This window comes from Pelophylax lessonae (assembly GCF_965119305.1).
Source record: "Pelophylax lessonae genome assembly, chromosome: 13".
NCBI lineage: Eukaryota > Metazoa > Chordata > Amphibia > Anura > Ranidae > Pelophylax > Pelophylax lessonae.
Window position 1 is genome coordinate 201,744,191 of NC_138780.1, and position 26,776 is coordinate 201,770,966.

The 26,776-nt window shown below is 46.1% G+C and overlaps 1 protein-coding gene across 1 annotated transcript; it reads right to left on the reverse strand.

Annotated features, from left to right (window-relative positions):
- Positions 1 to 7,131: 7,131 nt before the first annotated feature.
- LOC309569511 (tyrosinase-like) lies at positions 7,132 to 26,451 on the reverse strand (the record flags this gene model as incomplete). Its single annotated transcript, XM_082275377.1, has 4 exons — positions 7,132 to 7,312; positions 9,375 to 9,516; positions 15,644 to 15,857; positions 25,657 to 26,451. 4 exons carry the CDS (start codon positions 26,449 to 26,451, stop codon positions 7,132 to 7,134), a joined length of 1,332 nt encoding a protein of 443 aa, XP_082131503.1.
- Positions 26,452 to 26,776: the final 325 nt, after the last annotated feature.

Consider the following 26,776-nt stretch of genomic DNA (forward strand, 5'->3'; position numbering starts at 1 on the left):
TCAGCTGTCTAATCAGCATCTTGATATGTCACACCTGTGAGGTGGATGGATTATCTCGGCAAAGGAGAAGTGATCACTAACACAGATTTACACAGATTTGTGAAGAATATTTGAGAGAAATCGGCCTTTTGTGTACATAGAAAAAGTCTGAGATCTTTGAGTTCAGCTCATGAAAAAATGGGGGCAAAAACAAAAGTGTTGCGTTTATAATTTTGTTCAGTGTATGTCCAGTTCGAATACTAACTGGTTTTGATATTCATGCTGTTTTAGTGCCTTGAAAACGTATTCACACCCCTTAAAAATTTCCAAGTTTTGTCATGTTACTCAGGGCCGGACTGGCCTACCGGGATACCGGGAAATTTCCCGGTGGGCCGCCGCCCCTGGGGCAGCTTTAAGATTGTGGCCGCTTTAAGACGCGGCCGCTATTGTGGCCGCTTTAAGACGCGACCGCTATTGTGGCCGCTTTAAGACGCGGCCGCTATTGTGGCCGCTTTAAGACGCGGCCGCTATTGGGACCGCGCCGCGGCCGCACTGTGATGCCCGCTGCAGCCCTGGTGGAGTCTTTATTACGTCAGCCGCTATGAGCGGCATGACGTCAGATCTGGCGGGAGCGGCTGCGCGGCGCTCACGGAACAGCAAGACGGACGGTCACGGTGACGGCGCAGAGAGAGAGACCAGACCCACTACACAGACGCCAGCCCAGCAGCATGAGTCCGACCGTCTGACCAAGTTAGTAATAAAAATCAGCAGACTGCAGTGCAATTATTGATCCCATCCTCCGACCTCCACCAGACCACCACTCCCCCCTGCTGATCTCACCACCCCACAGATCTTATCCCTAATAAGATGGGGGGAAGCAGTGGCGGTGGGGAGGATGGCACCCCCCATCACCACTGCCACCAATCTCCCCTCACCACCACCACTGCCACCGATTCCCACCCCCCTCACCACCACTGCCACCGATTCCCACCCCCCTCACCACCACTGCCACCGATTCCCACCCCCCTCACCACCACCACTGCCACCGATTCCCACCCCCTCACCACCACCACCGATTCCCACCCCCCTCACCACCACCACCGATTCCCACCCCCCTCACCACCACCACCACTGCCACCGATTCCCACCCCCCTCACCACTGCCACCGATTCCCACCCCCCTCACCACTGCCACCGATTCCCACCCCCCTCACCACCACCACCGATTCCCACCCCCTCACCACTGCCACTGATTCCCACCCCCCTCACCACCACCACCGATTCCCACCCCCCTCACCACCACCACCACTGCCACCGATTTCCACCCCCTCACCACCACCACTGCCACCGATTCCCATCCCCCCTCACCACCACTGCCACCAATTCCCATCCCCCCTCACCACCACTGCCACCGATTCCCACCCCCCTCACCACCACCACCACTGCCACCGATTCCCACCCCCCTCACCACCACTGCCACCGATTCCCATCCCCCCTCACCACCACCACCGATTCCCACCCCCCTCACCACCACCACCACCACTGCCACCGATTCCCACCCCCCTCATCACCACTGCCACCGATTCCACCCCCCTCATCACCATCACCGCCACCGATCCCACCCCCCTCATCACCACCACCGCTGCCACCGATCCCACCCCCCTCATCACCACCACCACTGCCACCGATCCCACCCCCCCTCATCACCACCCCTGCTGCCACTGATCCCAAACCCCTCACCACCACCCCTGATGCCACTGATCCCACCCCCCTCACCACCACCGATCCCACCACCCCTGCTGCCACTTATCCCAACCCCCTCACCATCACCACCGCTTCCACTGATTCCACCCCCCTCACCACCACCCCTGCTGCCACTCATCCCACCCTCCTCATCATGTCTGCAACCTCTGACATCTCCTGTACCATGTCCGCACAGCCTATGACATCTCCTGTACCATGTCCGCACAGCCCCTGACATCTCCTGTACCATGTCCGCGCAGCCCCTGACATGTCCTGTACCATGTCCGCACAGCCCCTGACATGTCCTGTACCATGTCCGCACAGCCCCTGACATGTCCTGTACCATGTCTGCACAGCCCCTGACATGTCCTGTACCATGTCCGCACTTTTACCACTTTTAACTAGAATTTGCTCTTTTATATATAAAGCCCTATATGCTTTCATATCTATCTTATCTATGATAATACACTCTTCAAATATGCTTTAAAATGCATGGTTTTCCCTTTTATGAACAAGGAAATAATGGCGCTATGCTGTTGGGCCGGTATAATAATGCTATGGGGCTGGTATGACATTTTTTCCAGGGCTGAATTTTATTCCCAGTCCGGCCCTGATGTTACTACCAAAAACGTAAATGTATTTTGATAAAAGTAAAGCCACAAATGTAGGGGCTAGCTATAGCGCTTGCTGTAGGTAGGAGGCTAAAAAGGTGCTTATCCAATGGAGATATTGCATTAAAAGTTGGGTAACATTTATAGTAGATAGGCTTTGAATATTATACTACAGGTGGTCTCATGAAGTGCTAATAGTGCATAAATAAATATTATAAAAGCCCTATAAAGTGCTAAAAAAAATCATATGAGATGGGTGTAACAATAGCTCTAGATGTAGTGCAAATAATAAATAGCAAAGAGTGGGTGCCTCTAAGCCCCCGTTCACGCTGGGGCGACCTGTGAGGCGACCTGGTCGCCTCACAGGTCGCCGTAGGTCGCCTGCTATATAGAAGCTATGGACCCGTTCTAATAGGAGCGACACAAGTCGCTCCGACTTAGAAAAAGGGTCCGGAGCTTCTTTGGGGCGACCCAGAGCGACCTGCATAGACTTCAATGTTATGAAGTCCGTGCTGGCCGCTCCTAGGTCACGGGGCGAGCAGCGCGCCGTGACCTGTGAGGTCGCCCGGCAAAGTCGGGTCGCTGCAATGTGAACGGGGCCTAAATATGCTGTGTTGTACTTAAAAATACTAAATAAACATAAAGGTCCTAAAATAAATAGAACTTAAGTAAAATATCAATAGAATTCATATATAGACAATATAAATCAAAAGCAACGAAAAAACTAAATTCATAAGAGCAATTCTTGCTGTGATAAATTGTTCAATCAGTGCTCAAAAAGAAGTTTATAGAGATCCTCATATAAAACAGTTCATGGGTGACTTGTGGAGCAATTATGCAGATTTCCTTATGTGAAAAGATAAAGTGCAGATGCTCTGTGCTCAGTCTCCAAACGGTCAGGTGCTGGTACTTGTTGTCCCCGTGGGAGGTAATAAAATAAAACACTCACCAGATGAAGTGGTTCTTAAATACCTTATAGTATTAAGACCAGATACCGCTTGTTTGACCACCTGGACCAGGGTAGGTTCCGCTGGGCTTTGTGGTGCCCCAGTGCTCCGGACTGCCCCCTCCTAGTTGGTCTCCATCCGCGGGTCCGGCCGGGTTTATGGAATACAAGAAAGCTCCAGATGGTGTATTACCGTTTCAAAAGGCTTTATTGAACTTTTAAAATGTACACAATATAATAAAACAAATAAAACGCCAGCTAAAAACGGAGCTCACTAGTTGAGAGCGGTGAATACTGGCATGCGTTCCACTCGGCTCCTGTGACGTAGACAGCGTGCGTTCCACCTTACGCGCGTTTCGTCATAACGTTGACGTCTTCAGAGGAGGAAGTGCAGTGTATCACTGAGCCTTTTATGTAATAGTCACCGCCCCTCACTCTGCCCAAATTTATTTTATTGAGATTTTATGTGATAGACTGACACAAAGTGGCGCATAATTGTGAAGTGGAAGGAAAATGATAAATGGTTTTCAAAATGCTTTACAAATAAATCTGTGAAAAGTGTGTGGGGGGGGGGGGGGAATTTGTATTCAGTCAGTTATGGGGGTTTTGCTACACAGCGCTACCTGTATTCTATATCAGAACAAATATTTATGCCCTGCTTACCTTCTGTTCTAGGATGACACTGGATCTTTACACCTTAGTGGGTCCTTTGGTGCTGTACAACCGCGCAATTGTCAGTGTGACAGCGTTGAAAATTGGCCTGGGCAGGAAGGGGGGGGGAAATGCCTGGTATTGAAGTGGTTAAAGGATATGTTCACCTTTGGGAACATGTTACATGTTCCACCCATTTTTAGGGTGGAACATATAACATGGTAAAGAAATGAAGAGTTCTTAGATGGCCGAACTCCAATAGCAACGTCTTTATTGAAGCATAAAATCCATACATTATCAGCAGGGCCCCTGATAGGGGGGGACCACCAGCCCTCTTGTAGGGGGCCCGAGCACACAGGGGGGCCCACACAGAGAGGGGGATTAGTGATGGACAACAAATACAGAAATCTTCCTCCAGCACCTGAATCTGATCTGTCCCTCTCCCTGCTATCAGCTTTTATCTGTTGAGAAAGAGACAGTCGTCCCTCACTAATCCCCCTCCCTTGTGTGGGCCCCCCCTCCCAGCACTTATCTCTGCTCAGGAGTTTATTTGTAAATTGTAACTTTGTTTCTCTCTCTCTGTCTCTCTGATCACTGAGCTCCAACTGCCCAGCCTGTATATTTTTCTCAACTCATCTTCTTTTTTATTTAGCATAGTTTTTATTTTAGATTTAGCAGGAATTATGCGAGTTATGTTATAATTGTGTCTGATAATAGTGATTTTGTTGTAATTTTAGCTAAATATATCTTTAATATTTTCTTGGGGGGGCCTTGCCAGGTAGTCTGTACGGGGCCCCGTGATTTCTAACAGCAGCCCTGATTATCAGTAGACACAAAATACAGCTGTCTTTTGTGTCTATTAATACTGTATGGATTTTATGCTTCAATAAAGACGTTGCTATTGGAGTTCAGCAATCTAAGAACTCTTCATTTCTTTACCTAAATTGCAGTGCCTGCATACATGGGGAAGCATGATTGGAGGACATACACCTTGAGTGGTAATTGTTTTCATGGAACATATAACATGTTTCCAATGTTGCAGCTGCTGCCCGTTCACACCCCCAACCCCATGGCAGTAGTACGGGGAGAAGGTCCGCTCGTCTTTCTTGAGATCACTACATGCAATTGGGGGAACCATGCATAAAAAGTCTCTACTATGATTGGTGGGTTTCCTTCACACCATTGGGACTGCGAAAGGCATGGACTTTGTCTTCAGCACATGTAATGCAACAATAATGAGGGGCCCAACTCTTGTCCTGATCTCCTATTTTGCATCCAAAATGTATGCTTTTTTTTACCTTTCAGACCCCGTTCACACTGGGGCGATCCGACTTGCCGAGGCGACCTCACAGGTCGCGGCGCGCAGCTCGCACTGCGACCTCGGAGCGGCCGGCACGGACTTCATAACATTAAAGTCAATGCAGGTCGCTCCAGGTCGCCCCAAAGAAGCTCCGGACCCTTTTTCTAAGTCGGAGCGACTTGTGTCGCTCCTATTAGAACGGGTCCATAGCTTCTCTATGGCAGACGACCTACGGCGACCTGTCAGGCGACCAGGTCGCCTGACAGGTCGCCCCAGTGTGAACGGGGTCTTAGTGTAACTCGATGTAACCTCTCCACAAAAGTAGCAGAAGTTATCTGCGTTGTTTACACAGTTTCGAGGCATCTCGGTTTCTGAGGGAAAATACCACGCAACTGTTTCTTGATATTGATATGTTAAGCAATGACACTTTCACAAGCCACCAGATGTAACTGGTATAATGCGTAGATATGACCAAGACAAATGTACCTTGCAATAAAAGAACAATAAATTACAGTTTGGTAATAATCTTTAGTGTCAAAGTGAATATAAATTTATACACTTCCATGCGGTACCATTTTCATTGTTCTACTCAGGGGCGTATCTACAGGGGTTGCAGGGGATGCAATTGCAACCTGGCCCATGCTCCTGGGGCCCATGTGGCTCCCCAGTACACCTGGATAGGAGGGGCGGCGGGGGGCAGCTCCTGTAGCTGCAGGAGGAAAATGGAGGAGATTGGTTCCTCTGTATGCTGCCCCCACCACTCCTCCTATCCAGTTCACTTGTGTTCTGCTGTCCCTGGGCCCCTGTGTGCTCCCCTGGTCCCCCCCCCCCACTGTGCTCCCCCCTCTCCTGCCGGATGCTGCAGGGGATGTGTCACAATGGAGAACCAGGAAGGGGTCGGTAAATATGTAATTTACCAGCTCCTTCCTTTTCTGAATGGACAGAGTCATAGTCAGTGACAATGTATAAAAATTGAATAAAATGATAAGAAATAATACAATTAAAATACCAAAAAAGGAAAACTACTGACACCAGTGGGTGAACTTCCAGGATCGCAAAGGTCACACTTGCGACCAGGCCCTGGCATTCCACCATCGGGGGGAGGCCCCAAGATGGTAGGAAGGGGGCCCACTGCAGGACTTGTTAAAGGGTCCCTCTGCAGGACTGTAATAAAGGCCCCCCCGCAACGAGAGTAAAGGGCCCCAGGATCAGTGGAAAGAGCCCTGGCCAGGGGTCCGGGGGGCCCTTCGTGGTTTCTTGCACCGGGGCCCTGAGGGTTCTAGTTATGCCTCTGGTTCTACTGTACTTTGTCGAGAAGGCATCGTGGTCATCAGACACCTCCCTCCCTTGTAGGCAAATATACTAGTGTAACCAATAAAGTCTGGAATCACATTTTTAATGTGTATAATTCTTCCCTTGAAGAGCTGACCTGGTGACTCCAGCCTACGACCCTCACAAGGTCACACGGACCAACATTATAGAGTTCCAAAGCTGGAGCCCCGATTCTCAACAAAAAGGAACCTTGAATTCTGTCCAGCACATAAAAATAAATAAAAAAATAAATAAATAAAGATGTAGCAAGTGAAAACAGAACTTCTGCCCTCCATGCTTCTTAAGGGCTAGATATTTACCTGTGTTGAAGCTATGGAGTTATTGGACAGAACCAGTTAAGTGGCATTTTCAATTAAATGAACACACCATTAATGCTATTTAATTTTTATTTTTCAGTTAGGTTATGGTTTATATGATTACTCTTGACAATCAAGATAGAGGATCTTGAGGTGGATCTGTTGGACAGATTTGATATGAGATCTCATTGTGGTCCTGAGACCACAAGGTTATTTGAAGTGGTTTCCATCACACAAAGCAGATCCCAACCTCAAGACTTGCTTCAATGTAGCATTACATCCCCTGGTATTTCGAGTAAATGTACCCAAATTTGTCGGAGGTGCGTAGGAGGTCTTTGTTCCGGTAACACGGGAAGTACGGAGTGCAGCACTCGTCAGGACCATGACCTTGTTCATCATTCTCGGGGTACGTGTCTGGAGTTGCATTATGTCTGTGAATCCATTCCTCAAAGATCCTACAAATATTTTATGGACATGTGAAAATATGTACACAGCCAGAATCTATGACAGTACTTTTCCTAAAACTTTAAGCATACACTTAAAGGATGCAGAGGCCATCCTTTAACCCCGGAAGATTTACCCCCCCCCCCCCCCTTCCTGACCAGGCTGTTTTTTGCGATACGGTACTGTGTTACTTTAACTGACGGTCGTGCAACTCTGTACACAAATAAAATGTATGTCTTTTTTCCTCTCTAATAGAGCTTTCCCTTGCTGGTATTTGATCAACGCAGCTGCATTTCACAGTTAAAGCGGAGTTCCGGCCTCAAAAACAACTTTGGGCCATCCGCTTGCTGACAATCCCCTGAAAAAGAAATGGATAGTCCCGATTTTTTTTTTTTGGTTTACTTACCTGGTTATTGAAGAAAATATCTTTCTTCCACTACCTCCCTCTGCGGCCGCGGCCTGCGCCGTCACTTCGTGCTTGCATTGACTCCTGGGAGCTGAACGTCATCCCTGCACAGATTCTAGGCATGCCCAGAAGCTGTTTAGCAGGGAATGACGTGCCTGTACCGGAAGAGTCGAGCAGGGCCAGTGCAGGCGCATTGATTCCTGGGAGCGATGATGTTCGTCTCCCAGGAATCAATGCGCTTGCACCGGCCCCGCTCGTCACTTCTTGCTTGCATTGACTCCTGGGAGCTGAACGTCATCGCTCCCAGGAATCAATGCGCCTGCACCGGCCCCACTCGTCACTTCCTGCTTGCATTGACTCCTGGGAGCCGAACATCATCGCTCCCAGGAATCAATGCGCCTGCACCGGCCTCGCTCGTCACTTCTGGTGCAGGCGCGTCATTACCTGCTAAACAGCTTCTGGGCATGCCTAGAATCTGTGCAGGGATGACGCGCCTGCCCCGGAACTGACGAGCGGGGCCGGTGCCGGCGCATTGTGGGACTCCAACCTCACCGAAGAGGACGCAGAAGAGGCCTTGCTGGCTTCAGCTGCCCACAGCTGAGATGGCAGCACTGGATAAGACATTTTCAAGGTAAGTATTTCTTCTAAAAGGTAAGTGCGACCCTGGACAGTTCAGAGGCTATCCATTGTGGAATGTACTAGCCCTGACTGTCCCGGGGGTATTTTTATCTAAAAACGCTTCAGAGGCCGGAACTCCGCTTTAACACATTTCCCATTTACATTTGTGGCCCATTGGCACGGGGGATATACCACCAGTATATACTATCTACATTTGATCACCGCTGCAGTTTTTATTTTTGCGCTGTAGATAATTTTGAAAAATAAAAAAAATAGTTTTTTACTTTCTGTTATAAAACATATCCAATAAAAAAACTGTAAAAAGTATAATTTCTTCATCAATTTATGTTTTCTGCTTCATGTTTTTGGTAAAAAAAAAAAATCCCAATAATAGTGTATTGATTGGTTAGCGCAAAAGTTACAATGTCTACAAACGATGGGATATTTTTTATTAATTTTTATTTATTTTTTACTAGTAATTGCGGTGATCAGCAGGATTGCGATATTGTCGCGGACATGCGGACACTAACAGCTACTTTACAAATACTGGATTATAGGTGACCTTTTGTGACGCCATAGGCCAGGAGTAGGCAGAGGGCCAGTTTACTGTCTTACAGGCTTTGGGGGGGGGGGGGGGAGACTGTGGCCAGCAAGAGCAGAAAGTGTCTCGACATTAGTGCCCCTTCATTATTGGTGCAAATGTCAGAAAATAGTGTCAGTAGGGGGAATTGTGTCCCATCATTGATGTCAGTTGGTGGAATAGTGCCCCAAGGGCCAGATAAGGGCAAGAAAGGGGCCACATCCAACCTCCGGGCCGCAGTTTGGGGACCCCTGCCATAAACCACAGTAGAAGGCTTAGATCTAGTAAGTTGCTCACCTTTGATGTAACAGACTCCTCTAAATCACACCTGTAATAAGTCTACAGTCTCATTTTCTGTAGCATTATAAATATGTGACATCTTGGAAATGTCATAGGAAATGTCATAGGCTGTAGTAGGAGGCCCAGATATCCAAGTGCCCCCCCTTAACAGATTTAGTGATAAACTCACTTGTCAATAAAGCAATGGTGAAGCACAAACATAGGATCATTGGAGGAGATCGGAACCTCGGACATCGTCCCACCGAAATAGACATGGACCAAGTTATGCATGTTGAGCTCCAGTGTTACTCCATCTGATGGTTTCAAGAAACCTACAAAGATCATTTAGACAATATTATAGTCCCTGGTTAATTTTCCCTACAAGCTCCAATTTCTATCATAAGTGGAACTAAAAGTCAACGTTGATCATTTTTAATCCTTATGCTGCCAGCCTTAGTAAAGATAAATACATATAATATAACATTTATAACGTATAATTATATAATGTATAATAAATATATTTTCCTATGTTAAACTTTTTTTAATTTATTTTTTTTACATTTCTTCAGTTACTGGTTTTTGGCTTAGCCCAAAATTATATCATACTAGTAGTCTTCATGGGTATTTTTCCTTCTGAAGAGGGACTTTCCCTCCTAAACTAAGGGCAGATGGATTCCTGGAAGTAAATACTATATGAATAACCAGCCCTTGCTCATGATGGCCATAGCTAGAAAGGCAAATGGGGGGGGGGGGGGGTCAGGGCCTGGGCTTGAACCTGGGATTTCTGCTGTGTCTGGCAAGGACTCTGCTGGCTGCCCCACTTGGAATGCTGGACAGTCCCCTGGACAATTCCTTGTTTGTCTTGAACCTTGAACTCTTTGCTCCTCCCATGAACTTCCTGATTTAAGCCATATCTCTGCACTTCCTGGTTGTCAGATTATTGTGCCTTCTCCAGCCAATATCTCGCTTTGTCTCTCCATCTGCTGTCTGTATCTTCGCTACCATTTGGCTTGTTCCTCAGCTATGCTTCTGCTTGATTCCTACCTGCTATATCTGCTACTGGACCCCGGATTGCTCACCTCCTGGTGGGACAATTCTGATGACCGCAACCTGGTACTAACACACAGCAAAGCCCATCTCCACCATCAGGAGCTCTGGTGGAGACCAGTTAATACTCAGACCCCACACCTCAGATGAACTTTTGGCATCAGCCAGGGTGACCTGCGTGAATATCTGTCCCACTTGCCAGTGCGTGCTGCTCCTCTGCTATAGCTACTGGCCTCTGAGCCTGACTCCAGGCTATGACAGGGAGGCTTTAAAGTGAATAAACACAAAGTAAAAGCATGGAGACATGAATGGATGGATTTGCTTTGAATATTTATTCTTTAGTGTTTTCAGTTTGTGGTGCTCAGATACACTTCTTTATGTATTTGGTACCACAAGCCAACATAGAACTGGCAAAAAACCCTACAATGCAATGGCCAGATAGCAATAACTCATGTGACATATCATTGAAATTCAGTTTTTATGGATCCTCTGGCTTTACAGATCCAGATTGGTACATGCACGCCAATCTTGAATTACTCTACTGTGGGGCCCTTTCCTCAATATATCACAGTTCAGTTAAAGGTTTATTTTATTTTTGGCCAGAGTAGGGAAGTTTGAGCCTTTGTCATTATCAGGGGGGGTGATTTAAGAGAGGTGCTGGATTCAGACCTTTAAACCATCAAGGTGGGTCAATAATTGAGCCTAGTGGCCTGAATTCAGCAAACAAATCTGGGGACCCCCCTTGATAAGCAGAGGTCACCCAAGAAGCCAAGAAGGGCCAAAATGGTCATCAAAAGTCAAAAGGAGTCAATTCCCTAAGAGTTAGAAAAAAAAAAACGGCCAAAAAAAAATGCGGTACAATAACGCTTGCGGTAAATCAGTTTTGAAAGTGCAATTCACTAAGAATTTTGCATTAAATACCGAATGCAGTGTTTGTTCCATTTATCGTTATTTACTGCATTATTTATTGCAGTAATTTATCTAATTGACTTGGTTGCTAAGGAGCGGGCTGGGAAGCTGGCCACCGCATCCTTAACAACAAATGACTCATCAGCTGTCAGCGGGTTTTCCACCGACAGCTGAATGTAAGTGTAGCACCCTCCTAGGTAGGTGCTAGGAAGAAGCATATGGGTGGCCCGGTCTGCAAATCAGGAGGGCCTGATCATTTAGTTAGGCTGTCATGTGCTTCTAAGGGTGTCTGTTGAGTCTGGGGAGTCTCTCCACTGTGTCCAATGAGGGCTCTTATTGGACAGTGGAGGAAACCCAAGCAATAGCACACCAGGGCTTGTATCTATCTCAGAGGGCAGAATTTTCAGGAAAGCATCCTGGGATGGGGTATAAGTCTGAGGGGAGCACATGACGCAGTGTCTTTGGCAGGAAGCAGAGTCCCAGGTGGAGGGTGACGGCTGTCTCTCCTCCTGTCAGCGCAAGTGAGAGTGTCCCAGGGCAGTTGGCCTAGAGGACGAAGGTTGATCTGAGCTGCAGAGTGGATCCAGGGTGCTGTGGACCAAGTGGAGCTGCTAGGCAGAAGTTTCAGGGAAAAACAGTATAGTGAGTACTTGAGACTGCCCAGGGGTCTGCCTAGGAGAGGAAACCACTCCAGAAGGTCAAGGGGATCCAGGAGCCAGCTAACCTGTGGAGAAGGTTTAGAGAAAGGGGGTGCCAGTGTTTAAACCCTGAAGATAGGTGAGAGAAAGAGGGTGCCAGTGTGGGCCCTGAAGTTTTTCAGCAGCGCAGCAGCAGCACAAGTAGAAAGGAGTGCTTAAGGGAGCTATACAAGGACATCTTTATGTGAGAAAGCAGTCCAAGGTCAGTTTGGAGTTAAGAGGCAGAAAGCCAGCGTTAACCAGCGTCAACCAGCATTGACTGGCATCTAGCCAGTGTCAAGTCAGTGCCAAGAAGCGTTTTCAGTTGTCCCTAGCAAATTGTGCATAGTTGAGCCAAATGAGTATCCCACTCATTCCCTTCTCCCATCCAAGTTCTCAATAAATACAAAAAAACCCAAAGTTACTGGACTGGTCATTGTCTCAGCGCTCACACTTGGAGGAACATGCACAAAGGTACTTTTGTTGCACCCGGTGGTCCAGGGGGACCCATATCCAGCAAAACAGCTAGGAATCCTGCTACATAAGAAAAAAAGCCGGCAATCCATGCTAATGCATGCTTGTTCGAGCATGCAGCCTGGTAGGTCAGGAAAGGGGAGGACGAGCGAGCGCCCCCACTGGACCATACCAGGCCACATGCCCTCAACATGGGGGGGGTGCTTTGGGGCAGGGGGGCTGGTGGTTTATTGGACAATCCAGCAGAGGAGGGCATAGAGGGGTCAAGCTGACAAATCTCTCAACATCACCACTAGCTGTATGGAGAGGTGGCGGCACAACAAGCTGCAGCACTGAGCCTTGTCCTGCATCCTTCCTAGTTGCAAGCAGAGTTACCCAGTATGCTGTGAACTAAAAATATCCTCCCTGACCATGCTTGCCAGACCACGTGTCAGCAACCCAACGATGCCACAACATTGCCTTCCACATGATGGTACAGAGCTGGAATGGCCTTATGTAAGAAGAAATAGCGACTGGGAACCTGTCATTGTGGTACAGCACATTCTGAAAATTCCTGGAATAGGGCAAAATCAACCAGATGGAAAGGCAGGAGCTGTAAATCCAGCAATGTTGACAAGCTTGAATTTAGACGCTGGGCATGAGGGTGGCAGGGAGTGTATTTTTTTTTTTTGCGCTGCAGCAGATGAGGCAGAGAAAATTGCTGGCTATAGTCTACAGCTGGTGGTGTGTCCTGGCAGGCATGTTGCAAGGACCTGGGACACCCTTTGCTATACCATCATCCCTGTCAGTGGACGCTGCTGAGAGGTCATAAGAATTAGCCGGGCTACACATGAGAGGTAAGAAGTGAGGAGAAGAAGAATTTGGTCCCTTGTGTGTGACTTTCAGGTGCTCTTGCCAACAGACCGAGTGGTAGGAGGTTAAATGCCTTGTCAAGCATGTGGTACCCAAATGGCTGGTGATTTTGTCACGCTTGATCTGCTTGTGGCAGAGATTGTAAATTGCAACAGTGCGATTGGCTGCACATGAGCTGAAAAAGGCCCAGACAGCTGAGCTGTGGGAAGGGTGCTGGGAGATAACAGCTCCACAATGTAATTCTTTTGGATTTTAGGTGCTGAAAGCGGTACCATTATTTTGCATGTAATTCTTGTGAATGAGCAGCCCAAACCAACTGTATACATTTATTATATAAATTATATATATATATATATATATACATATATTATATATATATATATATATATATATATATATATATATGTGTATATATATATATATATATATATATATATAATGTATACAGTTGGTTTGGGCTGCTCATTCACAAGAATTACGTATATATATATATATATATATATATATATATATACATATATATATATATATATATACATATATATATATGTATATATGTATATATTGTGACAGGAAGTCAGGTAAATCTGTGGATGAAGTCACAGACAGGAGATACATTTCCACCTGGTTTAGAAAATTCACCAATTACTAAAGGGTGTCTGCTGCAAAGGTAGCCAGCAGGAAGGTTTAGAGGAAGTTGAACTTCAGCTATTTAGAATGAGGAAATTAAGGCCTCTATAATTGGTCCAGAGGAAGTCGATTGATTGCTGCCTCCTGACGCCATGTGGGCTGGGGAGAGGAGGACAGTCAGATGTGTGCCTCCCGACGCTGTGAGAGCCTGGGAGAAGGATTGCTGCCTCCTGACGCCGTGTGGGTAGCGGAGGACAGTCAGATGGGTGCCCCCTGAAGCTGGGTGAGCATAGGAGGGGAAGACCTCCTGGAGCGATGTGCGCTGAGGAGGGTAAAAAGTGTGAAGACTACTCAAGGTGAGGTCTGGACTATTTCTGTGTGAAAAGAAATAAATGAACTGTTTGCTATGTGAAGAGACAAGCAAAGGAATGGTTGCTATGTGAAGAGACAAACAAAGGAATGTGTTCTATGTGAAGAGAAAAGGGACATGTTAAATGGACATTTGTTGTGTGAAGAGAAAAAACATGGACTATTGAGTGTCTGCTGTAGGATCAGCAAAGTTTGCCCAACAGTAGGTTGGAGACAGACTCCGTAGGTAGGTTCCTGTATGTGTGAAGGTAGCCGCCCACAGTGGCAAGGATTTATTTTGTGTTTTATTTTATTTTGATGTTTTTGACGCTTGCAGTCTGGTGAAGAAAATTGCATGAATAAACCAAACTGTTTGCAACCACTTCTCGGCTATCTCCCTGTGTAACAAACCCCCTCAAGAGGTCATCCATACCCGCCACCGAGCTAAATCTCCCACAATATATATATATATATATATATATATATACATAAAAAGTACAGTAAAACTGCAGGAAATGGCACTGGGGGGCAATGTAATGTGAATTTTTTTTATTTTGAATGGTATCAGTGTGTTTGGTGTGTTTTACATTTGAATTTGCCGCCGGTTCCACCCCCCTGCGAACGTCACGTCCCCGGAGATGGAAGCCGGGGCACGGAGAGGATCGGGAGGAAGATCCGCCGCCGCATACCGCCCGCATTCTTCGCTGGATCCTGGAGAAAAGGTAAGTAAAACCTCCACCAGGATCCAGCGATCTTCCTAGCGGTACCCCGAGTGTGGCTCGGGGTTACCGCTTTTGGCTCTAAAATCTAACCCCGAGTCACGCCTGGGAATACCGCTTGGAAGGTTAAGTGAACACACTTTTAGTAGCAAAACAAGCTCCACTCCAACACACTGTAAGAGCTGGCTATGGGAAGTTAGCTTTAAAAGTGTGGCATGGGCCTATGAGTACTGAGCTGTGATTGGATAAAGTAATCATCGCTTTGTCCAGTCAGGGCTCTGATAGTGCTAATTGGTGAAGCGCTGGTCAAGTACAAGGCTTCGTCCAATTAGGACTCTAAAAAGCACTGTGATGCGGGCTGTGCATGGTGGGGAGCTCTGTGGGCGAGCATCCCGCCGATCTACCTGAAAATTTGGATGTTCACTGGAGGGTTGAACGGGTGAAGTTCAAGCTGAGCTTATGCTTGGCTCTAACTCTTTGCCCACCTCTAGAGATGATTTACTAAAACTGGAGAGTGCAAAATCTGGTATAGCTCTGCATAGAAACCAACCAGGACCACTAAAGAAACCAATCAGCTTTCAGTTTTTTTTTTTTTTAAAGCTTAATTGAACAAGCTGAAGTTAGGAGCTGATTTGCTACCATGCACAGCTGCACCAGATTTTGCACTCTCCAGTTTTAGTAAATCACCCCCATTGCGTCTCCAAGACAGGAAATAATTTGAAATCTCCACAGTAGTATTGAAACAAAAAGCCAACATCTTATTGAAAAAGCAAAAAAAAATAAATAAAATACTGCTTGCCCACCTTCTAAGGCATTACGGAAGCTTTTCTTTGAGGTTCTGTAGTAGGGAGGTTGGTCAAAGTCTTCCCATTTCAGAGTGTCCTCTACATCTTTGAAGGTGGGGAACGCAGTGACATCAGGATCAGCTCCAGGCTTCCGGTGCAGTTTTTCCATTTGATTCTGGTCAGTAGCACTCAGGCAGTATGCATCAATATAGTTGTACCCACTGCACATAGTCTAAGGAAAACACAGAGAGCATTGTTAGTAGAGAGATGAATTTTGAACTATTCACATTTTTTTGTTGTATTCTAATACCTGTGTATATCTACGTATACAGTATCTGACAAAAGTGAGTACACCCCTCACGTTTCTGTAAATATTTTATTATACCTTTTCATGTGACAATTCTGAAGAAATTACACTTTGCTACAATATAAAGTAGTGAGTGAGCAGGTGTGTTAAATTTGGTGTTATCGCTCTCACTCTCTCATACTGGTCACTGGAAGTTCAGTTTGGCACCTCATGGCAAAGAACTCTCTGAGGATCTGAAAAAAAAATTGTTGCTCTACATAAACATGGCCTAGGCTATAAGAAGATTGCCAACACCCTTAAACTGAGCTGCAGCACTGTGGCCAAGACCATACAGCACTTTACCAGTACAGGTTCCACTCAGAACAAGCCTCGCCATGGTGGACCAAAGACGTTGAGTGCATCTGCTCAGCGTCATATCTAGAGTTTGTCTTTGGGAAATAGACATATGAGTGCTGCCAGCATTGCTGTGGAGGTTGAAGGAGTGGGGGGTCAGCCTGTCAGTGCTCAGACCATATGCCACACACATTCTATCAAATTGGTCTGCATGGCTGTTGTCCCAGAAGGAAGCCTCTTCTAAAGATGATGCATAAGAAAGCCTGCACACAGTTTGCTGAAGACAAGCAGACTAAGGACATGGATTACTGGAACCATGTCCTGTGGTCTGATGAGACCAAGATAAACTTATTTGGTTCAGATGGTGTCAAGCGTGTGTGGCGGCAACCAGGTGAGGAGTACAAAGACAAGTGTGTTTTGCCTACAGTAAAGCATGGTGGTGGGAGTGTCATGGTCTGGGGCTGCATGAGTGCTGCCGACACTGGGGAGTGTGACAGGAAGTCAGGTAAATCTGTGGATGTAGTCACAGACAGGAGATACATTTCCACCTGGTTTAGAAAATTCACCAATTACTATAGGGTGTCAGCTGCAAAGGTAGCCAGGGCGGCTTAAGGAAATTGAAAGGCCTTCAGCTGTTCAGAATGAGGAAGTTAAGGCCTCTATAATTTGTCCAAAGGAAGTCTAAGGATTGCTGCCTCCTGACGCTGTGTGAGCTGGGGAGAGGAGGACAGTCAGATGTGTGCCTCCCGACGCTGTGTGAGCATGGGAGAAGGATTGCTGCCTCCTGATGCTGTGTGAGCTGGGGAGAGGAGGACAGTCAGATGTGTGCCCCCTGAAGCTGTGTGAGCTGGGGAAGACCTCCTGGAGCGATGTGCGCTGAGGAGGGTAAAAAGTGTGAAGACTTCTCAAGGTGAGAAAATGAACTATTTCTATGTGAAGAGTGTGAAGAGAAAAACCAATGGATGTTTTCTATGTGAAAGGAAAGTCCAATGAACATGTGCTGTGTGAAAAGAAACCAAGGGACATTCTCTATGTGAAGAGATAATAAATGGACTATTGAGAGTCTGCTGTATGATCAGCCAAGTCTGCCCAACAGTAGGTTGGGGACAGACTTCCTTAGATAGGTTCCTGTGTGTGAGAAGGTAGCCGCCCACAGTGGCAAGGATTTATTTTTTGTTTTATTTTATTTTGGATGTTTTTGACGCTTGCAGTCTGGTGAAGAAAATTGCATGAATAAACCAAACTGTTGTTTGCAACCACTTCTCGGCTATCTCCCTGTGTAACGAATCCCCCCAAGGGGTCATCCACGCCCGCCACCGAGCTAATCAACCTCACATATGGTGGAGGTATGCATTGGGCAGAAACAGAGATCCCTGCAAAGAAGTGCATCTGTTCTATGAACTTTGTTTGCATGAGATTGCACAATCTGTGTGTGCAGGAGAGAAGATCCTGAAAGAGAGAAAAACTACTTGTTTTAAAGAGACAGTGGTCTCAAAAATTTTTGCTGGACTGTGAAAAATTGAGAGAAAAGCTACTTGCTTTAAAGAGACAGTGGTCTCAAAATTTTTGCTGGACTGTGAAAAATATATTGTGGAGTAATTGAAGATGGGGCGGTCAAAGCGCCTGAAAGATGCAAAGATAGCTGAAATGAGAGACCGGATTCTATGGATGGGGGGGATGCTACCGTTTGAACGAGCCCCATCCATGCCTGAACAGAGTCTGCTAAAGAGAAAGGTTGTTGTCCCTAGCAACACTGAGGCAAATGTGGATTTTCAGCGGAGCTTTGCAGCTCAACAAAAGGCTCATCAAGAGAGCATGGCAGGCTGGAAACAGAGACGCCAGCAGCAAATGGAGGCCATCGGTTTGGAGGAAACCGAGTATGTGTGCAAGGCTGAGCTGGATGCCTTGCAACGGAAAATTGAAGAAAAGGAACACGCCCTGGAGTTGCTTAGGATGGAGCATAGAAACTTGCAGGCTCAGGTGTTACAGTGGGAAGAATCCACTGCTCTTCTTTTTTCTGAGTTACAAAAACGTAGAGAGATTATAATGGAGAAAGATACCATCCTCATGGAAAAGGAAATTGAAATTCAGAATTTGCAGAAGCAAAGTATGGCTGATATGTTGGAGTTGCGTAATCAGCTGAAAAAAAGTCTTCAGTCTTTGGAAGCTACAAAAATAGACCTGCAGGATGTGCAGGAACAGAATGTTGCTCTGAAAACGACATTGTCTCTCAGCTACAAGGAGAAAAGTGAGAGAGAGGCTAAATTACTGAGTACTGTGTATGAGCTCACCACTTTGAGCAATGTGGTAGATGAATTACGTACGGACTGTGAGAGTTGGAGAGATGAAGCCCAACGTGTTCAGCAGCAGCTAAAGAATAAAGAAGCCTGTGTGGCAGATTTACATTCTCATTCCCAGAAACTAGCCAATAAGGGGAAGGCTCTTATGCAGGGAAAAGGAGATTCTGAACACAAGAGAAAAAAAGTAGAGGCACAGCTGCAGGAATCGCAAGTCAAGGTGTCAGAAGGTGACCGAATGTGTGCTAAGCTGTCAGAGAAGGCAAACCGACTGCAGGTTGAGTTGGACAATGTCACAAATCAGTTTTCTCAAGCAGACAGCAAATCTAGAGAAATTGCCAAAGATTTCTCTATCTTGGAATCGCAGCTGCAAGACACTCAGGAACTCTTACAGGAAGAGAGGTGTCAAAGGCTGAGTTTTAGCACAAAACTAAAACAAATGGAAGTTGAGAAAAATGGCGTCCTGGAACAATTAAAAGAGGAGGAGGAAGCCAAGAAAAACCTATCAGAGCAAGTCACAACATTGCAAGCTCAGATAGCGGATATGAAAAAACGCATGGAAGAAAGCGTTGGTTCATTAGAGAATGTGGAAGATGTGAAAAAGAAGTTTGATCAGATGCTTGGTGAGGAGAAGACTGTGTCTGCAAAATATGCAGAAGAACGCGAGGCGCGTGATAAAGAGAGCAAAGCCCTGTTCTTGGCTCGCTCCTTGGAGGAAGCTCTAGAGTGTAAGGTTGAACTAGAAAGAGTTAACAAACAGCTGTGTGCAGAAATGGAAGATTTGGTCAGCTCCAAGGATGATGTTGTGAAAAGCGTTCAGGAGCTAGAAAAGTTTAAGCGAGCCTTAGAACAGCAAGTAGAAGAGATGAAGATTCAGTTGGAATTACAGGCAACAGAGGATCTGTCCCAAAGAGGGGATAGTGTGCCTTATGCAGTTTATAAAAGGATCAGTGTTGTGGGGTCTGTCCTTAGTGGGCATCAGAAATTTGACATGTTGCTTGAATCACCCCTCTGGAATAAACATTTCCTTCAAAAACTTCAAGCACTGGAAAATGTATCATTAGAACTTCAGCAAACAAAGGAGCTGTGTAAGAAATGTGATGATTTCTCAGTTCAGGCTGAAAACCCAGTAGAGAAAACTAAGGCAAGTGATATAAAACTTGGAGAAAAAAGCAAACACCACCTAGTGGAGAAAACTAAGGGTGTTGGTGAAAACGTGAAGCAAATGAATAACTGCCTTTCAGGGAATATTTCCAAAATGGAATTGCTGAAAGACAGGTGGCAGAAGTTTGATCGTGATCTTGAGATACATTCCATGTGGAGTTCAGATAAAGAAAAGGAACTAGGTGACCTTGAGCGGTCAAATAGTTCAGCAGATATGCAATTAAACCAAATCAAGGAAATACTAATGGAGCTACAAGGGAAAAGTAGTACAATAGCAGAAAGTGCATTGAAGAAACCTGTAATAGACTGTGTTGTTGCTGTTGACCCATATGTTGGTGGAAGGAAAGTTGATGATGTCGCTGGAAAAATGAACAGGGGTCACTTTGAAGAAATGTGTGACAGCCTGGATGTAGTCACAGACAGGAGATACATTTCCACCTGATTTAGAAAATTCACCAATTACTATAGGGTGTCGGCTGCAAAGGTAGCCAGGACGGCTTAAGGAAGTTGAAAGGCCTTCAGCTGTTCAGAATGAGGAAGTTAAGGCCTCTATAATTTGTCCAAATGAAGTCTCAGGATTGCTGCCTCCTGACGCTGTGTGAGCTGGGGAGAGGAGGACAGTCAGATGTGTGCCTCCCGACGCTGTGTGAGCATGGGAGAAGGATTGCTGCCTCCTGGCACTGTGTGAGCTGGGGAGAGGAGGACAGTCAGATGTGTGCCCCCTGAAGCTGTGTGAGCATGGGGAAGACCTCCTGGAGCGATGTGCGCTGAGGAGGATAAAAAGTGTGAAGACTTCTCAAGGTGAGAAAATGAACTATTTCTATGTGAAGAGTGTGAAGAGAAAAACCAATGGATGTTTTCTATGTGAAAGGAAAGTCCAATGAACATGTGCTGTGTGAAAAGAAACCAAGGGACATTCTCTATGTGAAGAGATAATAAATGGACTATTGAGAGTCTGCTGTATGATCAGCCAAGTCTGCCCAACAGTAGGTTGGGGACAGACTTCCTTAGGTTCCTGTGTGTGAGAAGGTAGCCGCCCACAGTGGCAAGGATTTATTTTGTGTTTTATTTTATTTTGGATGTTTTTGACGCTTGCAGTCTGGTGAAGAAAATTGCAAGAATAAACCAAACTGTTGTTTGCAACCACTTCTCGGCTATCTCCCTGTATAACGAATCCCCCCAAGGGGTCATCCACGCCCGCCACCGAGCTAATCAACCTCACAGGAGCTACAGTTCCATTGAGGGAACCATGAGTGCGAACATGTACTGTGACATACTGAAGCAGAGCATGATCCCATCCCTTCGGAGACTGGGTTGCAGGGCAGTATTCCAACATGATAACGACCCCAAACTCACCTTCAAAACTAGCACTGCATTGCTAATAAAACTGAGGGTAAAGGTGGTTGACTGGCCAAGCATGTCTCCAGACCTAAACCCTATTGAGCATCTGTGTGGCATCTTTAAATGGAAGGTGGAGGAGGTCAGTGATGTCGTCATGGAGGAGTGGAAGAGGACTCCAGTGGCAACCTGTGATGCTCTGGTGACCTCCATGCCCAAGAGGCAGTACTGGAAAATAATGGTGGCTACACAAAATATTGACACTTTGGGCCCAATTTGGACATTTTCACTTAGGGGTGTACTCACTTTTGTTGCCAGCGGTTTAGACATTAATGGCTGTGTGTTGAGTTATTTTGAGGGGACAGCAAATTTACACTGTTATTTTATACAAGCTGTACACTCACTACTTTACATTGTAACAAAGTGTAATTTCTTCAGTGTTGTCAAATTGTCTTCACCTTGTCAAATCAGAATGCTTTGCATTTATTGAGAAAATGTAAATTAGGCAACCTCCTGCATTTACAATGTAGCAAGTGAGCCGGTCAGTACGAGACCTGAAAGCTAGTGGAGATCACTGGAGTGGAGGTGTAGTAGCAGTGTCTACTACTTCCAGCTTCTAGATGGATCCCATAGATAAGGTGAATGCAGAGTTACAAGGTGGAGCAATGCAAGACTGTAGCAGGAAACAGAAACAGAAGAAATAACTGTAGTTTAATCAATATTATCTAGCATGGTAGTCTAAAGTGCAACATTATTATATCTTGTTTCGAAAAAAAGCCCATTAATTCATCATTGGATACAGAACCCTGGACCCTTCATTTTGCCTACCTGGGAATGGGCGTCAGCAGCGTCATCTGTGCATGTGATTTGGCAAGGAAACAGGAGGATGGGTGAGCTGTGAACAAACTCTAATGCACACATGATAGCTTTTAGGGAGATAAAAATTGTGGCCATATTTTGTGGACACCTGACCTTGACACCTAGGAGCTTTTCGGACATCCCAGTCCATAAGTTGGCCATGCCTCTTTGATTCTTAACAGCCTTAACCCTTATGGAAAGACTTAGATTTTGGCAGGGCTTTTTTCCTCAGAGAGTGCAGGAACTCAACCACGCCCCCTCCCGACCACATTAAATATGGGTGTGGCCAAATTTCATTAGCAGTGGGAAGGTCTTAAAAATGCATTAAATACGAGAAGTTTATTATGTGCACAGTTCAGGGGTGCGATGCCTCTCTGCTGCGAGATCATCCAGTGGGGGAGTCGGCATCCCAGCAGGGATTCCAGAAGGATCATGAGCCCTACTGGAGGATGCTCCTCTAAAGCCCATGACTGCACTGCACCTGGCAGACATGGGAGTAAGTCATACATGTGCAAGTCACAAGCAAGTCTCAAGTCTTAACCTTCAAGTCTCAAGCAAGTCCCAAGTTACTCTGGCGAAAAGCAAGCAGGTCAAGTCGAGTCCCTGCTAGAAGTCAAGCAAGTCAAGTCATTTATTTTGGTCAAGTCACAAATCAAGTCAAAATACTGATCTACCCCAATTTTCACCTTTAAATCAGTTAAAAGTCAGTGGTCAGAAAAGGTTTTGTTTTATTTTCAACATTAACAAAACTGCTTAGTGCTTTTTTCTTGGCATATTAAAGAAATACTTTCAATGCTCAAAATCCTTCGTCCGGTCATGTTTCAACACCACGGTCACTAAAAACATGTTAAGTATTTCCATTGTTAAACAGCCAGTGTCCTAAAAACCAGAACACACTGAGGTGTTTTACGTGACTGTGGTGTCAGAAACATAACAGGCACATTCATTTTGCTTTAACACATCTTGAGAAAATGCAAATATTTAATAACTTAAAAAAGTAAAGTAATTTCGAGTCATATGTCTCAAGTCAAAGTCAAGTCTCAAGTCATGAATACCAAGTCAAAGTCAAGTCGAGTCTTTTATTAATTTTAGTCAAGCAAGTCTCAAGTCCTCAAACTGGTGACTTAAGTCTGACTTAAGTCAAGTCATGTGACTCGAGTCCCCCACCTCTGGCACCTGGATCACCTGCATCTCCTTGCACTCTTTGAGAGCCGCACAGAAGATGAGATCTGTGGTAGCCACTGGAAAGCAAGCTGTCACTTGTAACCTGAAAAGCTGGGCTTCTGTGTTTACTAGTTACCGGAGAGCAGGGTACCAGAGCCGGAGGTGGCAGGAACTTAACCACGACCCCTCCCCCGACCACATTAAATGGTGGATGGGTGGGGCCAAATTGCACTAGCAATGGAAGAGTCTTAAAGGTTCATTAAATACGAGTGCTAGTGAGAGAGTATAGTTTTTGGCTCTGTCCACTTACAAGAGCGGCTGCAGGTAAATCTATATTGTTCTCTATATTGCCTACCAGAGAGCAGGATCGGTTAGTAAGGTCTGTTCATTGTGCTCAGTATGCGATTCACTGTGTCTAGAGAGTGTTTCGCACTGGTCCAATAGGGAGGCATGTTGGACAGTGGGAGGAAACCTGACGAATGGATGCATAGGTTTTGATACAGTCCTGGAGATTGGCAGTGGCAGATCGCCTCAGTGCATTCTGGGATACTATATAAAAGCCAGGAGCACATGTGCTGCGGGGTCTTTGGCTGGAGAGCAGAGTCCCGGAGGGAGGGGGCGGCTGTCTCCTCCTCTGTAGCAGTGGCACGTGGTCGCAGGAGGTCATTCTGAGGGCCAGAGGAATGGATGAGAAGAGCTGAAACCCAGAGGTTCAGGAGAGCTGACTGAAGGGGAGACACCGGAGACCCTGGAAAAACAGTATCGTGAGTACAGGGACTCGTGTCAAGGGGCCTGACCTGAGGGGGGCCACCCCACATGTAGGATAGTCAGAGGATGGGTGTCAGCAATAAAGAGAGAGAGAGGATGCTGAAGAGAATGTCCTGAAGATAATCAAAAGTTCACCAAGTCGTCTTAGGAAGGAGACTTAATTCAAACTCACCTTTAGTGGCAGGGTAAATCAACAGCCTGGCTGTACATGAAGATAGAAGTCCTTCAACATTGTGAATAGTTAATTCGGAGTATCCCACCATTCCCTTTTCCTATCCCTAATTTATAATAAAACACAAAACAACCAAATACCCCTGGACTTATCATTGGAGCGAGCCAAGGAGGAAAAGTGAGAAACTGTTCATGTCTAGGTTGCTGTTAGTAACTCAGAGGGACCCGCAGGTGTGAAATCTGTCAGTCCTTATGGGGGCAATATATTAATGTAATTGTAGCACCCTCCTAGGTAGGTGCTAGGTGGATAAAAGCTTAGCAGATCCATCTGCTTATCAGGGGAGCCTGATTGTTAGTTTTGTCTGTTACATGTGTCCATGTGTGATTCATCTGGTCTGAGGGAGTGTCCCCACTGTATCCAATAGGGGAGCCTGTTGGACAGTGGAGGAAACACAGCCAGTAACACACAGGCTTTTATGACTATCCCAGTGGGTTGGCACAACAGTGGTCCGTCCTGGGATATGTTATAAAAGCCACGGGCACATGTAACAGGGTGTCTTTGGGCGGGTAGCCAGGTCCCAGGAGGAGGGTGACGGCTGTCTCTCCTCCTGTTTGTATGGAAGGTGGTCACAGGCGGTCGGTCTAGTGCAGTAGTCCTCAACCCTGGTCCTCAGGGCCCACTAACAGGCCAGGTTTGCAAGATAACTGAAATACATCCCAGGTGATATAATTTGCTGCTCAGTGATTGCAGTAGTCTAGTCTGCATCTCCCCAAGGTAATACCTAAAATCTGGCCTATTAGTGGGCCCTGAGGACCGGAGTTGAGGATCATTGGTCTAGTGGACCAGAAGTGTGGTGCTGAGACAGGAGGTCCAGTGGATGCTGACAAGCGGAACTGAAGGCAGAGCAACCTTGGGACAAACAGTGTCCGTGAGTACCGGGAAGCTTGCCAGGGGTCTGCCCAGGAAGGGGACCGCTCCGGTGAGGGTCAGTGGACAGGAGCTAGCACACACAGCAAGTGAGAAAGGGGGTGCCAAGCTAGGACCCTAAAGAGAAATTATCACAGGATCATATTCCCATCTTCACTTCAGTGGCAAGGTGCCGCACACACTACAGCTAGTTGTCCTCAAGTTGTGCATAGTTCATGGTTGGAGTATCCCACTCATCCCTTCTCCCATCCCAGTTCTAAAATAAAACACAAAAACCAAATCCACTGGACTGTTCATTTTATGAGCCAAGGATTTAAAGTGATAAGTTCCATAGACTGTTGCTACGGGTAACCCAGGGGAATCCAGAAAGTGCAATTTTCAGCACCTCCCTAGGGGGCAGTGCTACATTTTTCTTTGCAGAAGTTGAGAAAGCAATGCAGATATGAATGTCTCTTTTGCTAATGGTCATGGTGACAATATTTTACAAGACCTGCAGTGAGGACAAAAATTCAACAGCACCACAAGCAGATTCTTTTGGAGAGATGAAGGCCAGGTCTTGATCAGCTTTTAATTTTCCATGTCTGTATTACTGTTTTTCTATCACTCCCTGTCTGGTGAAAGTGTAGTCATGCCAGCTAAATGAAGGAAAGCTCCTGTAACAGAACCTTGCAGAACGGTACAAACCTGACAGCTTCCCACTTACCTTCCAAGAGGCAAAATGGGAGTAGGTACTGAGAAAGCCTTGCACATCATTATCCCCGAGGAAGTCATCGGTGCAGATTGAGCAGTTTTTCTCTCCTCGCCAGTCGTAATAAGGAATGGCAAAATTCTCATCCCCCGTCAAGAGCTGAATTTGTCTCTCCAGGAAGAGGAGGCCCAGCCGATGCCAACTGGGAAAAGCCGGACCTTGATGGGCATAATTTCTGGACGTAACAAAGTCCCCATCTAACAGAAGTGGTTTTATGGAGTAGTAATGGATCCAGGAAAACACATCATAGATGGTGGCATCAGTAAAGCGGTATGTGTCCTTATGATGGCGGTCTCCGGTGTACAGGACAACAAAGTTTTGACTTTTTGTGGTTTTAGCCAGCGAGAGGTAGCTGAAGAATCTTTTCCTTTCAAGCAAAGAAAGTTCTCGAATTTCCTTCCGCGTAACATTGTTTTTACGGTCACATTTTTCACCAAAATACCCGTACTTACAGTCACCGCAGTCGTAGCCTCTGTAGTCTCCGGTACATTCGCAGGTTTTGTTATAGTAATACTTTGGCCAGTTCAGGCGGTCATCATCATACTGGATCACTTTACCGGCTGCAAAGGGAGTAATCACAACTTTGTTACGGCATTTGCCACGGAATGACTTGGAGCCACATTGGGTGCCGTCTTTCCAAAGGGGGCAGCAGGTTTTTGTCTGAATTGCATCATCTGTGGTGCAGGCTCGTGGGAACTGACCCTGGACCAAATTATACCCAAGAACGAGGAAAACCGCAAAGACAATCATGGCTCACTGCAGTGAAAGTCTGGCTCCTGGAAAAGAAAGCAGGCCTAGAGTAGTTATAACATACAGGGACTAATAAATGCATGAAATATAGGGCTGGTATACTATTTATTACCCACTTCAGCTCCGGAAGGTTTTAACCCCTTAACCTCCCTGGCGGTATGATTCTTTCCGATTTTAGGTGCTGAAAGCGGTACCATTATTTTGCATGTAATTCTTAAGAATGAGCAGCCCAAACCAACTATTTACATATGATTTTATTTTTTACTGTGCGTTCTTCTTTATAACATCTCGGGTATGATAAAGTTTGAAACACAAAATCATAAAT